Raw genomic sequence first — 17250 nt, forward strand, 5'->3', positions numbered from 1 at the left:
ATGCATAGGACTGTATCATGTAGTGTGTCATGTCATATAATGTACTTCATGTAATAAGATTTCACTCCGTACTAAACTTCAAACAGCAGTTCTTCTCTGCTGTGAAATAGAGGTGTGTGTTATCATCACTTTGTGTGTTCCTGCATCTTCTCTTCTTATAACACATTAATGTCAATGTGAGGTACTGTCCAAAACAACAAGTACCCCTTACTGCACAACGAAAAGAAAAACTGAATTTCTGAACATACAAAATAAAAAAAAACTTCATGAAACCTGACAAAAGGCTTCTCTACACCTTCATACACACACACATGTTTTTTTGTACAGTTCGTGTCATTTTAAATAAGATTACTAAAGCAGATAATCTTGCTTTCTTCTCACACCATGTGCTCCTGTGACCATGTGTCAGAACAGGACGTCCCACCTTCAGATGGAGCTTGATAGTGACTCCCACACCTTACTGGACTGTTCTTTGGTACTTTCTCAACCTTTCTAATTGGTTGCAATCATTTAAATTATTTTCTTAAATTCATCCTTTTAAAATTGACATTAGAGGCAGTAAACCAACTGATCCTTGTTTATTGTGATGTGATTTCTGGAGGCCCTTTGAAAACAATATCATGAAAGCAGGTGCTCATGTGTAAGTATGATTCTGAGACACAATAAAGACAATAAAAATCAGTGAAATCAGTGAATGATGTCATTCACTTCAGGTTAGATCTCCTTGTGTTTGATGCCGCACTGCCATCTAGTGGACATGACGGGCTACTGTTAGTATGGGCGGGGCTTTAATCTGGACTTTGTCTAATTAGTCAGGTGTGATTAGATACTTCAGATGTCACAGACCCCCAGATATGATCATCCTCGTGTGAGGGACCTCACATTTAAAAGGCACCTATCTTTTATAAACAACCAATTTATAAACTGAAAGATTTATATCATAAATTAAGATATTATTTAATCTACTTTGTATTTATTCATATTCATCATATTTAATAATTATTTTTTATTTTATTTATTTATAACTTTTCTACAGATCTCCTGTCACTCCAGACTGAAAACCGCTGATCAAACATCAAACTTGTCTAAAAGTGTCCTGTACCTTTAAGGTTTCTCATAGACTAGATAAACTCGTCTTGTTCGGTGTGTCAGGTGAGTCCGACAGTAACAGGTGTGAGTGTCAGCCTCTCTTTATCTTCACACACACACACACACACACACTTGTAAGTTCTACACCTTTTTCCTATTTTGTTTTTACCCGTTTAATTATGATAAATCTGACAATTAGACTTTATGTTTAACATAGTTGTAAAAATTGTAGCTACTTTACACAGAAATGGTTACTAAACGATCATATTGAGCTTTTTCACACATCATGTATATTGTTTTGTCTTGTGTCTGTGAAACTGTGAGTATGTGAATATCATTATTGAAGCTGAAATTAACATTATGTCACAAGTGCTGACTCAACTTTTATTGATCCCAGAATATTCCTTTTAATTTGGTCATTATTCTCACCTAAAATAACTGTATCTTCAGAACACTTGTAATGTATGGCTTCAGTTTGGAGCTCCACAATCCTGGTCCTCCTTCACTATCATCAGTTTGCCAAGATTAGCAGGACTTTCTCCAAAAGAAAGGTGTAGATTGATAAATAATAAGTAGGCGAAAATAATCATATTTTGGGTGAACTAACATTTAACTAAACCTGGAACTGCTAAATTTTGAGATCTTGAAATCTTTTAGAACATTTTAAATTCAGCATGAAATGAAAATTCTCAAAATTTTCAAAATGCATGATATAGATCAGGGGTGTCCAGACTTGCTCCTGGAGGGCCACTGTCCTGCAGATTTTTGGCTCTACTAGCTCCAAAACACCTGCCTGTAAGTTTCTAGTGAGACCTTGATCAGCTGGTTCAGGTGTGTTTAATTACGGTTGGAGCTAAACTCTGACAGTGGCTCTTCAAGGCCGAGTTTGAACACCCTTGCTATAGATCTTTTTGTGAACGTTTTTGTTCAGTGCTAACTGAAATGCTTTTGATTGGCTGTTGCATTTTGAAGAAATCAACAGATATGAATGTGATTGGCTACACTGCTCAACACTGCAAAACACGTAAATAGAAACCTTTGATGTTCTTCAGAGCTCAAACACAGATACGCACTGGATCATTTGTCAAATCTGTTTGGCCAGTATGTTATTATTACAGAGAAAACTGATCCTAGACCAGCAGTTATGGGCAGCTTTTCTCCTCTGTCACTGTGGCTTCTTCCGTTTCATCGTGACTTTAAGGTTTCCCAGAGTGCCTCTTGTCCTGACCGCTCCTCTGCTCCTGTTAGGTCACTGATGGTCAGTGATGTCTCTGCTGGTGTTCTCCGTGCCTCTGCTCCCGGTTGTGGCCGTGATGACGGCTCTTTTCCGCTCACCGCTGTCGGCCCTGTGCCGTCAGGTGTATTCTGGCATACTGAAGCTTTCTCACAGGAAGGTCTGTGTCAGCTCCACTCACGCCTATGTCTTCTCCAACTGCACCCACGGACAGGCTCAGAGTGTTCTGCTGACCTTTGACCTCTACTCCACCACACACGCCTCCTCCAACATTGGCCCTCAGAAAGGTCAGGCACTGGAGTCTGTTAATGCTTTATTTCATCAAGCTCTTGAACAGATAATATTCCTCTAATCTTCTGCTCTGGAGTAACATGTTCTCTTGTCGCTGTAGGAGCGTTTCTGGATGAGATTGTGACGCGTGAAGCTCCGCTGAGGGTTTTGGAGTTGGGGACACACTGTGGCTACGCTTCCGTCAGGATTCTGCGTCTGCTCCCTCCGTCTGGAAAACTGCTGACTGTAGAGCTGGATCCTCTGACAGCAGATCGAGGGGAGGAGATCATACTAGTGGCAGGCTTCAAAAACCAGCAGGTGTTACATCATCGCTTTCATTCCGTAATAGAAGGATTTTCATCATTAGTTTGATCTGTAGTGCATTTCCTTAATTCAGTTAATTACTGAAATGTCTTACTCATTATTGTTGCTAAAACACTCATTAACCATGGTTAAATGAGCTCAGCATGTTCTTGCTCAGTTTCAGGTGCTGACATGCTCCTCGGCTGAGGCCATCTCTTCTTTACCCTCTCACACTGGGAATGATGGTCTGGATCTGGTTCTAATGGATCATGACCCTGAGCTTTACCTTCAAGACCTGCTGGCCTTACAGAGAGGGAATCTGCTCTCTACCTCCTGTGTTGTGTTGATCAACAGAGCTCTGACGCCTGGAGCTCCAGACCTTCTGGAGTACGTGACAGCCAGACCGCAGAGCTTCAGCGTGGGCAGACAACTCCATGGACTGATGGAGATACGCTGCCATACAGGAATGAGTCCTCAAACCCACAACTGAGTTCACATTTCAGCACTTCTGCTTCCATCGGCCCAAAGTCAGTGGGTTTCTGGTTAAATCCCTGAAATAAGGTCTGTGGTTAACACAAGTTCAAGATATTCTCATGTTTTAATCTGTCAAACAGGAAAACTCCACTCATCCACTCACCATAATTATTATATGCTTGTTTAATTTTGTCTTCTGATATGATCTTCCTAGTCGAGTCTCAGGACTAAAGTGAAGTTAATTCTGTTCAACTAATGTTTATTGCCCTATTGTTGTACTTTAGTTTGAACTTGTTCAATATATAAATGAAATGAATATAAATCTACTCACTACTCTTTGTCAAGAAATTATAGCTACTATTAGTAATTTAAGTGGAAATTTCAGAACTTATAATTGTGAATAATTAAAATAAGGTATGTCAGATCTCCATATCATAAGATAAATGATTAGGTGGAGGAAAAAGACTTGGAAATCATTGAAGAAACAGTTTTTGAAAAGAAACGCTCCACCTGGAGAAGTGTGCAGACGTTTTCTTTATCACAGTTTTCTATGGGAGGAAAACACTTAACCTGTAATTAAACGTGCAACGGACACAAGTCTGTTATGGTTTTCTACTATGTACCAAAAGGGGGCGCTAGTATACTCAAGTATGAGGTTTAAATCCAGGTACGTAGTAGAGGAAGACAGATTTGTTTGAGCAGAGGGAAGTATGGCTTACTTGCTGCATCGCCTCAAGTCAAGATGTCCTGATCTAGAAACTTTTGGTTTTCTGCTCAATCGAAGTAAGACATTATTGTGTTTTATCTGCAGGGTAATTCCAGCAATGTGTTTTCATAGCTGTTGCGTTTGTGTTTGCGATCATGCCATTTTTCTAATGTTAGTTCATCTGTGTCTATAGAAAGTCTTCTTGAACATTGTACTGGAAGCAGAGATCAATTTCTGTTCTATCCTGAACTTTGTTGGCATTGCTTGTTGCTTGGATCCTGTGGGATTTGGCACACAAGGATTAAGATCAACTTCTCTCTATGTGTTTGGTTTTTTTTTTTTTTTGGATGGATTATTGGGGGATTTCTCTACATGCACGGATTTTTGCTTTACCTCAACTACAAGGGACAATTTCTTTCATCAACGGACAATCTTTAACAAATTGTCTTGTCATCATACTCCCAATATAACTCCTTATCTGAATTAATTTTTCATTTATATTTCATTCAAAGGTTTGGGTGTTTTTTTTTTTTGTTGTGCTATACTTTTTTTTGTTGTGCTATACTTTCATATGATATATAAACTATTCATGATGCTTAATTGCTTGGTTTCAAACTGTCTGTTTATGGTTAGTTATTGAGTCCACCCAAATTTCAGATTTATAACAGATTTATAACAGCCTCTTACCCAGAGTAGTTGGAGTTTTGTTACAGATGTAACACTTTGTTACTGAAAGTCTAAAATATATTTTGACTAAGTGATCTGTCATGTTCTCTATCAGTATATAATGGACACTGATCGAATGCGCATTTATTTTCTCGAAATACGACTTTATTCTCAATTTAGTAAGTTTATTCTCAACATTGTATTTCAACTTTTTCCTTGGAAAAACTGAGTTTAATCTCGCATTATAATGACTAATCTTAAGATGGTTTTATTTTTATTATTGTTTAGCCCTAATCCTCTTCCGTAGGTTATATAGTATTTCAGATAGATTAAACGACTGAGAAATTATTTTTTTATCATATGTTGCTGACTAAATATTTTTCAGTATTGAAATAAGTGGGAAAATCTCCTTTTTACCTTCACTAGGGTAGTTTAAAACTGCACAGTTGCCCTAGAACTTTAAAATGTGCCGGTCAAACTGACCCACGAACATCACAAACATAATATTTGTGTAGATTTTGTGTCAATTTCTGTGTATGTCAAAACACATCAGTGTTGAAATTGTCACAAAAAAAAGTCAAAAATGGTTAGCTGATATTTTCGACAACTCAAAAATCAAAACGGGTCAAATTGACCCACAACAGCACATGAGGTTCAGCAGGAGAATCTCTGCATCTGCTTATGAAGCTTCAATAAAGTGAACTTTTCACACAAAAATAGTTGCTCTTAACTGTATATTATCATTTTATTTCCATGTGAATGTAAATGTGGTGAAAGAGAAGATTATAATTTCTAAACAAAATGCATTAGACTCTCTAGACCAGAGCAAGTGAAGATACAAAATGCTGTTAACTGGTGAAAATGTTTAGTTGGTCTGTAGAGGAGAAGAGACTCCATCCACAGAACAAACACAATATACTGTAGATCTGTGCTTTAACAACAGACACAGAGATAAAATATTATAAAATAAAACAGAATAGCAAAAATAAACAAATATATTCTGTGCATAAAAAGGTTTGAAAACTTTTTTTTTTTTAACATGCGAATTTCACATTGTAGACTTTATATCATATGATATCATTTATGTACTAAATCATATTTATGATTAGAAACATTTTAATCATTATAGATGAGTTTAATCATTCAATATCACATGTTTCTAACACACATGCTGCTTTACACTTTAATCACACATTTATTTCTCCTCATAGACGCAGTAGAGGCTCTTCTGTGGATCATCTGATGGTCACTGATCCTCTCATGATCATTTCACAGATTTAAACTGATGATTTGGTCATTCTGACACGTTTGGTGATTAATCTTCATCTACTCTGTAAGGAGGAACAGAAGAGAAAACAATCAGTGTTCAGTGGAACAAAGTGTAAATTAATATATTTCAATTACTGTTTGAGTAAAAAGAAGTTACATTAAATTCCTGTATTCAGATTAATTACTGACTTTACATGATCTTGCAGAGATATTTCTCAAACAATATTTGTGATTTAAATACAATATATTTAAAACATGAATGACGTTCATATGTTTGTGTGTTTGTGTTGGTGTGACTGCAGAAGGACCTGCGACTCCTATTGAGTCACTGTGAAGGAGAAACACATGCTAATGAGTGTACGGCATATGGAATAAAGCACAGCGAGAAATACAAATGTTATTCTGAGTTAAATTTCCGCCGTTTCTGCCGTTTGTCTTCTAGTTTAAACATGTTTGTAAGGCTCTTAGTAAATCACTGAAAGTAAAGCGAGTGTAAAGTAGTGTGACGTGTTTCTTGTCAAAGTAAAAACACTCTAGAGACAGAGACGTTTCTCATGTGAGGCTGGACGCTGTGAGCTGAAGCTGAACACACCGATTTCAGCAGGAGTGCAGCGTTTCCTACAATCTGAACAAATCTATTCTCCAACTGAAATGATTCACTTCTACTGACAGTTAATAAAGCAGGTGTTGTTGAATAAAGCTTTATATTTTGTTCTCACACAAACCCTTTATTGCATTAAAGCTTAATGATAATTTCCTTTCATGAATATCTGAAAGGTTTGTTCTCATATCAGAGTTAAATGAAGATCTTTAATATCACAGTGATGTTTCCTCACCTCAGGACACAGTTTGAGTCTCGTAGCACGTCACGGAGCCGCTGCTTTGAGTCTCGTATCTTATTGTGTCTCAGATCAAAATCTTTTAAAAACTGCAGTGCTTTTGAGTTAGTCAAAGACTGAGTTAAAGAAGAAACATCTGTAATGCCACAGTGCTGTAGACTAGAAAGACACAAACAGAGGAAGAGAGATCATCTTACAAACAAATCATTAAGGTGAAGAATTTTACACAAATATAATGTGAACTCAGACTCTTCATGAGATACTGAGTATAAAGTGTTTTAGTTTAAACTGTTGAAGTGATTTTAAACATTTTGATTCTTGTATGTGAATGTTACTGACCTCAATGTCTCCAGTTTACAGTGTGAATCCTTCAGTACGTCACATAAGTGCTTCACTCCTGTGTTTTTTATTTTATTCCAGCTCAGGTTCAGCTCTCTCAGGTGTGATGGGTTTGATTTCAGAGCTGAAGTCAGGATGAGACTCTGTTCCTCTGTAATACTGTATCCGCTCAGACTGAAGACAGAAAAACAAAAAGACTTTTTGCGCTATGGGGAATGTGGGTACGCTTTGTGTTGCTCGAGACCATTAGGGTTTGTCCGGCAACGAAGATACCTAGATAGATCGTATGTGTGTAGTTAGATAATGGTGGGGGGTGTTTAGGAGCGCTGGCCACATGTTCCAGGAGCGTTTTAAAGAGACTCTATTACACCAAGAGGATTGATCAACAGCTATTACAGACATTGTGATTTCTAAAGAGAATTGTGCTGCCACAAAGGACTAATTAATGACCAGTGACGTTGTGATTAATTGCTGCTCTTGCGGGACTGGAACGAAGTGAAAAAGAGCGCGTGCTCTCTTTGAAGACACTGACCACCCAGCACGGCTGATTCCTTTCCCTAGACCTCGGGGTGGGGTCTTGTTTCCTGGAAATGGGGAAGTGTTTTACATTTTAATTGTTTTTCATGTGTTGTGTGTATGTGTGATTGTGTACGCTGTAGTTGTGAGTTTTACAGTTTTATGAACATGATTACTCTGTGTACGGGACGCAGGCGGCGCTGATCTTTTCACTTTCTAAATTGATTGCTGAATCATGATTTCTAGTGTGCAGTGTAGGGCTGGGAATAACCACTGCAGTGCAGTGTTAAAGTTTCACTTGTGTAGCGCCATTTGTCCTAGTGAGAGTGTGCTGAGTAAATGTTCGTTGAACTAATTTAAATGCTTCTTTACATAAGGGTTATATTTCTTTGTATACAATTGTCAATAAAGTAATACCTTTCTATAAAGTCCTGGTGGTGTAATGTACCCTCTGTCCTTCATTAATCTGATTAAACCTCTTTAAGTTAAATCAGAGGTTTATTACAATAAAATGCGACGTATACGCGACATATCTGTTTTTCCTCTCAGGAATAGCGTCGGTATTTTTAACCATGCAACAAACATTTTAAATTATCTTGGAAAAAATGCTTTAATTTATAAACCGTTGTTTTTCCTTTTGTTTAATAGGTTTACATTCGGACAGAATCTTATTATAAAAGATAATTGTAGGCCTATTGGCTACGGCAAATACTCTTTGTTTTTTAATTAATAAAATGCTGTACATATTATTACTATTATTATTATTATTATTATTAAGTAGGCTACATGCAAACAAAGTTAAAAAAAAATAAAAAGTTAAAAAAATTAAAAAATAATGTTATTAACCGTTATTTTTCTGATCAAACCGGTTTCGGAACGTTAATAATACAGAAGGAACGCTGGAACAGAAACGTTAAAATACCGATTCTGCTTGGAGTGAAATGATTGAATTTCTCATTTTTAAGCCCTGGATGTGACTTGAGTCCAGTTGTCTTAAACTAAACAGTGAACTTTAATCTCACTGTAACTGCTGTACAGTATAATGATACTAACTCTAGTTTCTCCAGATTGAATTGTGGGTTCATCAGTAGATCACTGAGGTTTTTCACTCCAGAGTCTCCTAGTTCATTCCAGCTCAGGTTCAGCTCTCTCAGGTGTGATGGGTTTGATTTCAGAGCTGAAGTCAGAGCAGAACAACCTTCTTCTGTCATACAACAGCAGCTTAACCTACATTAGGAGAAATGGGGAGAAAAAACTCTTTATTCTGTTTCATTCAATATCAAAACACTTTTTCTTTGTTGTATGTGAATGTTACTGACCTCAATCTCTCCAGTTTACAGTGTGAATCCTTCAGTACGTCACATAAGTGCTTCACTCCTGTGTTTTTTATTTTATTCACACTCAGGTTCAGCTCTCTCAGGTGTGACGGGTTTGATTTTAGAGCTGAAGTCAGGATGAGACACTGTTTCTCTGTAATACTGCAAACACTCAGACTGAAGACAGAAAGAGAAAATGACTCAAATCCATGTTCAGTTCATGTGTGAGTTAAATGAATCATTAATAAATGCCATACAGTCACTAATACACCAGCAAAATCATGGAAATTTCATGATATGAACAAAACAAGACAGGAGCATTTGAGGACACTAGTTACAATCCAAGTCTGGATCCGTCCTCACTCCACAAATAAGTGAATTTATCACTGGAGATTAATATATAGGATCAATGTAGAAATAGTAGAAAAGTATACATATATATGGACAGATTTCACATTTTCAACATAAGAAAATTTTATACATGAATCACTTTATTTTAAAGGGGTGGTTGATTGTGATTTCACTTTTTTAACTTTAGTTAGTGTGTAATGTTGCTGCTTGAGCATAAACAACATCTGCAAAGTTACAGCGCTGAAAGTTCAATGCAAACAGAGATGTTGTCTTTTAAAGTTATGGCAGTTTAATGCCTACAATTACGACCGGTTTGGACTACAACAAGCTTCTTCCCGGGTTGGTGACATGCAACAAAGTGGGTGAGGCCATGTCGCGTGGCATTATGGAAGAGTTGTTGTAGTACAGTGCTGTAGCCATGCCATCGAAACAATGTTATTTTCACCCCGATTGCAAGTCTTCTGTGTTTGGCTTTCCTAGGGACGCTGGACTTCGGGAACAATTGTTAAAATGTATGTTTAATTCTGTTCCTGACATTTATACTCCTAATTTAGCTGTCTGTGCTGCACATTTCACGGAAGACAACTTCCAGAATCTACACGAGTTCAATGCTGGATTTGCACAAAGGTTATTACTGAAAGATGGAGCAGTTCCCACTTTAAAAGCAGAAGCTGCTGTTTATGGGCCCCAAACTGTAAGTATGTTTTATTGTTTGTACATGTCTTTTAAAAGTATAGTTCTGTTGCTATTTTTTGGTTGCATCAAGGACGTAAACAAAGACCAACACGGTTTGGCTTCACTAGCCAGTTAGCTAAACTCTATTTCATACTTCTCCAACAAACACCTACAAACACCAACAAACTTTACAATACCTTTACAAAAATGCTATTACTCAGTCATGTATCAAGCTACAGTAAAGCTTTAATCAGGATAAAACCGTATATCAAAAGCTAACATAAACAGCAGTAACATTTACAAGTGACAGCATATCTAAACACTTTGACACAAATACAAACAGAAATACTAACCAGTCAGAAACGCCCTTTAAAAGCTGTGCTTGCAGAAGTTCTGCTTGACCCTCTTCATTACTGCTATCTGGGTCTGATTCGGACTCAAATTGATACAGCAATATTGACGCCATTATTTACATTTCCACCGAAGCACATGCAACTATTGCCCGTAATGGTAAGGGGCGTGGCGTTTCCGGACAACGTGAACTAGACGCTTCAGCAAATCACAATACACTGGGCCAGCTAACCAATCTGAGCCTATTGCGTATTTTGGAGGGAGTGATATCATAGAACCAGGAAGTCAACCAGCAAATGACAATGGAGAGAACGGTGTAAAATAAAGGTAAAATATATGAAAAATACGGCGTTTTTTTTTAAAAGACGAAGCAAGACATGTTAAACTGCACCCCATAAAACAAATCAAATCTAGAAAAAAAAATTGTGAACCACCCCTTTCATTCATTTTAAAGTGTAGTTTACAACCTCTAAATACACATTTTGCTTAATAAATTAAGATTTAGTGGAAAGTAGCATTAGTCCAGTATAACTGTAACTCTGTCAGAATAATCTACTGTCATTTGTTACACTGTTTTTAGTCTGTTCTCACTTCTGTATTGTTTCAAAGCAAAGATTTGTCAGATTTCAGTATAAAACTATTTTATATCCACAAAGTTTCAAATGCTTTAAAGTTTAATGCTCTTTCTACTGATTCACATAACAAGCCGTTAACTAATAGTATTTCTGAATCTTTCTTCAGATGGAGAAACAGCAGAAAGTGCAGCGCTATAAATGATGTGACTTGAGTCCAGTTGTCTTAAACTAAACAGTGAACTTTAATCTCACTGTAACTGCTGTACAGTATAATGATACTAACTCTAGTTTCTCCAGCTTGAATTGTGGGTTCATCAGTAGATCACTGAGGTTTTTCACTCCAGAGTCTCCTAGTTCATTCCAGCTCAGGTTCAGCTCTCTCAGGTGTGATGGGTTTGATTTCAGAGCTGAAGTCAGAGCAGAACAACCTTCTTCTGTCATACAACAGTCACTTAACCTACATTAGCAGAGAGAGAGAGAGAGAGAGAGAGAGAAGGAAATAAGAGAAGAATAACTTATTCTGTAAAGTCACATCATCTTCATGTAAATAAAACAGACAGAGGAAGTGAGATCATCATCATCATTTCACCAGATCACAAAATAAGGAGAAAAATTTTACACAAATATAATGTGAACTCAGACTCTTCATGAGATATTGAGTATAAAGTGTTTTAGTTTAAACTGTTGAAGTGATTTTCAGCATTTTGATTCTTGTATGTGAATGTTACTGACCTCAATCTCTCCAGTTTACAGTGTGAATCCTTCAGTACGTCACATAAGTGCTTCACTCCTGTGTTTTTTATTATATTCCTGCTCAGGTTCAGCTCTCTCAGGTGTGACGGGTTTGATTTCAGAGCTGAAGTCAGGATGACACACTGTTCCTCTGTAATACTGCATCCACTCAGACTGAAGACAGAAAGAGAAAATGACTCAAATCCATGTTCAGTTCATGTGTGAGTTAAATGAATCATTAATAAATGCCATACAGTCACTAATACACCAGCAAAATCATGGAAACTTCATGTTATGAACAAACCAAGACAGGAGCATTTGAGGACACTAGTTACAATCCAAGTCTGGATCCGTCCTCACTCCACAAATAAGTGAATTTATCACTGGAGATTAATATATAGGATCAATATAGAAACAATAGAAAAGTTAATATTTAAATGGACAGATTTCACATTTTCAACATAAGAAAATTTTGTACATGAATCAATTTATTTTAAGTCATTTAAAGTGTAGTTTACAACCTCTAAATACACATTTTGCTCAATGAATTAAGATTTAGTGAAAAGTAGCATTAGTCCAGTATAACTGTAACTCTGTCAGAATAATCTACTGTCATTTGTTACACTGTTTTTAGTCTGTTCTCACTTCTGTATTGTTTCAAAGCAAAGATTTGTCAGATTTCAGTATAAAACTATTTTACATCCACAAAGTTTCAAATGCTTTAAAGTTTAATGCTCTTTCTACTGATTCACATAACAAGCCGTTAACTAATAGTGTTTCTGAATCTTTCTTCAGATGGAGAAACAGCAGAAAGTGCAGCGCTATAAATGATGTGACTTGAGTCCAGTTGTCTTAAACTAAACAGTGAACTTTAATCTCACTGTAACTGCTGTACAGTATAATGATACTAACTCTAGTTTCTCCAGCTTGAATTGTGGGTTCATCAGTAGATCACTGAGGTTTTTCACTCCAGAGTCTCCTAGTTCATTCCAGCTCAGGTTCAGCTCTCTCAGGTGTGATGGGTTTGATTTCAGAGCTGAAGTCAGAGCAGAACAACCTTCTTCTGTCATACAACAGTCACTTAACCTACATTAGCAGAGAGAGAGAGAGAGCAGAAAATAAGAGAAAAGAAAATAACTTATGAAGATGATGTGACTTTACAGAATAAGTAAATAAAACAGACAGAGGAAGTGAGATCATCATCATCATTTCACCAGATCACAAAATATTAAGGTGAAGAATTTTACACAAATATAATGTGAACTCAGACTCTTCATGAGATATTGAGTATAAAGTGTTTTAGTTTAAACTGTTGAAGTGATTTTCAGCATTTTGATTCTTGTATGTGAATGTTACTGACCTCAATCTCTCCAGTTTACAGTGTGAATCCTTCAGTACGTCACATAAGTGCTTCACTCCTGTGTTTCCTATTATATTCCAGCTCAGGTTCAGCTCTCTCAGGTGTGACGGGTTTGATTTCAGAGCTGAAGTCAGGATGAAACACTGTTTCTCTGTAATACTGCATTCACTCAGACTGAAGACAGAAAGAGAAAATGACTCAAATCCATGTTCAGTTCATGTGTGAGTTAAATGAATCATTAATAAATGCGTACAGTCACTAATACACCAGCAAAATCATGGAAACTTCATGATATGAACAAACCAAGACAGGAGCATTTGAGGACACTAGTTACAATCCAAGTCTGGATCCGTCCTCACTCCACAAATAAGTGAATTTATCACTGGAGATTAATATATAGGATCAATATAGAAACAATAGAAAAGTTAATATTTAAATGGACTGATTTCACATTTTCAATGGAAGAAAATTTTGTACATGAATCAATTTATTTTAAGTTATTTTAAAGTGTAGTTTACAACCTCTAAATACACATTTTGCAAGATTTAGTGGAAAGTAGCATTAGTCCAGTATAACTGTAACTCTGTCAGAATAATCTACTGTCATTTGTTACGCTGTTTTTAGTCTGTTCAAGGGATGTGCATCTCCATAACTGAGGCCGATGCGATACTCATCTCGATGCACAGCCAACGATATGATACATTAAAGATACATATGAAGCCACTATCGATGCAATGCAATACGATTCACTCCTATTACGGCGCGGTGCAATACGATTTAGATTCGATTCAACACAATGCACTTCAATGCAATACGATGCAATGAAGAAAAAAAAAAATGATACGATGCAATTCAATATGTAGGGCCCAACTTAATTTATTAATTTGTTTACAATAATAGGGCCCTGTGTTTTTTTCTATGCTGTGTATTTTAATTTTTTCTGGTAATCAAATGGAGGCATAAAACATTCATTTATTTTTAATCAAATGAAATTTAAATAAACCCTTTCATTTTTTTAGCAAAGAAAGTGCTGCACACTTTTAATTTTTTTTTTTTTTTTTACTGTTAAAATTACAACATGAATAAAATGATTACAAAAATTATTGTATTAATATTAATAGTAGTAGTATTACATTAAGACATACATTATACTGTACAATAGTAATATATTAGTAGTGCATAGTAAGAATATATGGCTATATTTCTGTCACAAGTTAAACCAAACTTTTATTTTGACGGGGTGTCTGTGTCTGTGTATTTGTTATGACAATAGTGTCCTCAAATTAAACAGTATTATCTGTCTGCAATACCGGAGACCACATTTCCAGGACCCTAGTTTTGGAGGACAGAAAAAAGCGCCACCAAGGCAGTATTTCCACCCAATTCTAACTACTTAAGAGTTTCAGAGGTTTTTAAAGGGTTATAACACCCAAATACTACTTTCATTCTTGCAATTAAACCTGGTTGCTAAGAGCTGAATGTTGAGTAATTATTGTGACTAACTAGCATAATATAATAACTCATCAAGTAAAATAAACAAGGAATCATGGTATAGCTTTTCAATCACTAGATCAACCACATTTTCAAGCACAGAGGGAAAACACAAGGATGACTCTGGGGGTAGATTTAAGATTGTGTATATTTTATAAAATAATATATTACAACAGTTGAACACACAAAAACAAATTTGTTCATGACGTGAACCACACAGAAGAACTTCAGCGACAATCTCTTCACTGACTCCTGAGAGAGAGAGAGAGAGAGAGAGAGAGAGAGAGAGAGAGAGAGAGAGAGAGAGAGAGAGAGAAAGAGAGAGAGAGAGAGAAAGGGAGAGAAGTGAATGAAATAGGGAACATTTAGTTGAACATGTTCAACTCTCTAATTTTAAATTTCATATTTAAAAGATCTTAGTGACCACAGAGCACACACACATTATATACGGTACAAAAATAATTATATCAATCTTCATACCAATTAATGTTCATATTACTGTTATTGCATACTGTTCAAAGATTTGGAAAAATTTTATTTTGATGCTGTGGGAACAAAGGGTCTTGAAACTTTGATGTCAATAAAGCCCATCTGAACTGAGAAAATAATTAATTGAAAGAGATGCAAGAAATCTGAATAGAAATAACATGTTATTGACATGACCTTTCCTGACCTTTAAATATTTAAAGCACAGATTGTGAAGTATGCAGCAGCACTACCTACCAACAGATGTTCTCCCCTCTTTTCTCTTTTCTTCCACTTCACTGAAATAGTAAATGGAGAACATAGTCACTGCTTGGTTAACAGAAATATTGTTAATGCTTAAAAAATGATGCATTGGACACTGTGTAAAAAAAATTACATTTTCTACTCTTACCTGTGATGATAATCCAGACCAGAGAAGAAGGTCTTCTCAACATCCCGCAGAGAAATTCTGCAGCCCAGCCAGACCATATATGATGGTCTATCAAAAGAAAATTGTTCATTGAAATATACACAGATCTAGGAACTGAGGTCAAATTAAATTAATCATAACACTGCATTTCCCAAAAGAATGTTTGCAAATGTTACCTTCATGGAGAACTGTGTTTGAAATGACTCTCCAAATGGGATTTCACTTTGCTCAACTTTGTTGGGTGAAACAAAGCAGAGCTGCAGAACGGGCAGAGGAACTCCTTGCAGCATGTGGTGCATCTCTATAGTCCAGGAAAGGATCTTCCTTCTTGGATTGTGTGTTTCTTGAAAAAGAGAGAGTCCAACTGGTCAAATAAAACATTCATTCAAGTTCATTTCATATAAATAAATAGACATAATTTAGGCCTAAGCCTAGTACTTGACCAATTTATTTATTATTCTTTTGTCATATATTGGCTGCACTGAAATCACTTATAGAGAACACAGTACATGACACAATATCACACGCGGTATTATTATTATGATGGCCTCTCTGTTATGTCTGATTATTAAAAATGTCAAATGCCTCAATCAACATTATAAAAACAATGTCAAAATGAAGAGACATGCTCATAACATGTATTGTAGGGTAAACATGCCCAGGTGAAAAAATACTGTAGTAATTTATAGTAAATACTAGTTTTTTTGAACCATACTATAGTAAAGTACTTGAATTAATTTGCTGTGGTAACATCACTATAGTAATATAAACAAATACCTTTACCCAATACTGTACTAAGTTTTCTACAACTATAGGGTATATGATACTACAATATACACTACAGTTTACTGTAGTAAATAATAAAGTATACTACAGTATTTATTATAGTTTATCAGTTCACTGTATACTACAGTATGCTGAAGGATTCATTAACAAAGTGTTGTAAATACTATAGTTTATACAGTATACTACAATTTAATAATTTATACAAATACTATACAATGTACAAAAACAGTATAGTATTTACTATAGTATTTTTTCACCTGGGCAGGCTGACAGTGAGCACGCACGTGACAGTTAAAACATTAAGATTATTTTAACTTAATAACAAGATTTTACAACGAAGTGCTACAGGTTATTGTACAGGCTAGGATTATTAATCATACCGTAGTCACCAAGTCAACACAAGCTTGTCAGTCGTGCTACAGTTTTGTTAAACTAATATGCTAACAATTCGTTTTACAGCATTAGAAGCTAATATATGATGGCTATAAAGTGCATTCAAGACTATTCAGCAACTCACGATCACTTCACTTTGCAATTAAATGCATCACAATTGTTTTTAATGTTAAACAAATAAAAATTTATTCACATTTGATACTCACACTCTGAATATCGTCCATCTTCCAGAAAAACATGCGGTCACTGGTCCTGTAATTCGGTAGGTGGCGCCGTCACTAAATATCTAGGGTCCTAGAAATGCGGTCCTGAAAATGCAGCCTCCGGTTTTGCAGGCAGATGCTACTCAATGAAACGGTAAAATGCTCATGAAGTGACTCTCAGAGCAGCTTTAGAGATGAAGTTTGTGTTCATGTCGTCATATAGTCAGATGGCAGACGCTGGAAAAAACACTGTTGTGCTTCAGTATGTGTAGGCTAGTAAACGTATTTGCGGGTTCATTCACACAGAGACATGCAGAACATGCAGGATTCATGAAAATAGTCTTCTTGCGGTTTAATATTCACAGACACTAGTTCATATCATGATTTGATTTAAGTGTGCCCATCTACTTTTGATTT

The 17250-nt window shown here is 36.0% G+C and overlaps 2 protein-coding genes and 1 long non-coding RNA gene across 5 annotated transcripts in view; 1 reads left to right on the plus strand and 2 right to left on the minus strand.

The window, feature by feature from the left end:
* The window catches only part of LOC127494395 (uncharacterized), a 492193-nt gene that overhangs the window by 229169 nt on the left and 245774 nt on the right, over positions 1-17250 (minus strand). Inside the window, exons 44-48 of the mRNA XM_051860279.1 lie at positions 13066-13239; positions 12618-12791; positions 11706-11879; positions 11257-11430; positions 9025-9198 (exon numbers count right to left, since the gene is read on the minus strand). Coding sequence (XP_051716239.1) covers positions 9025-9198; positions 11257-11430; positions 11706-11879; positions 12618-12791; positions 13066-13239 — 870 coding nt within the window. The remainder of the gene's footprint in view (positions 1-9024; positions 9199-11256; positions 11431-11705; positions 11880-12617; positions 12792-13065; positions 13240-17250) is intronic.
* Positions 1067-3809, plus strand: LOC127494402 (transmembrane O-methyltransferase homolog). 3 transcript variants are annotated; one of them, XM_051860295.1, is made up of 4 exons: positions 1067-1152; positions 2338-2610; positions 2715-2911; positions 3081-3809. In XM_051860295.1, exons 2-4 carry the CDS (start codon positions 2355-2357, stop codon positions 3384-3386), a joined length of 759 nt encoding a protein of 252 aa, XP_051716255.1. In that variant the 5' UTR covers positions 1067-1152; positions 2338-2354; the 3' UTR covers positions 3387-3809. The 3 variants fall into 3 exon arrangements, with proteins under 3 accessions (XP_051716255.1, XP_051716254.1, XP_051716253.1); XM_051860294.1 differs by having other exon boundaries at positions 1069-1152; positions 3075-3808; XM_051860293.1 differs by lacking the exon at positions 1067-1152 and having other exon boundaries at positions 2715-2935; positions 3075-3793.
* Positions 14700-15923, minus strand: LOC127494410 (uncharacterized). The gene is made up of 4 exons (XR_007924860.1): positions 15628-15923; positions 15434-15520; positions 15280-15320; positions 14700-14808 (listed from the first exon to the last, which is right to left on the minus strand). It is a non-coding gene; the product is annotated as an uncharacterized LOC127494410 (long non-coding RNA).

Source organism: Ctenopharyngodon idella, chromosome 14, assembly GCF_019924925.1.
Source record: "Ctenopharyngodon idella isolate HZGC_01 chromosome 14, HZGC01, whole genome shotgun sequence".
Classification (NCBI taxonomy): Eukaryota; Metazoa; Chordata; class Actinopteri; order Cypriniformes; family Xenocyprididae; genus Ctenopharyngodon; species Ctenopharyngodon idella.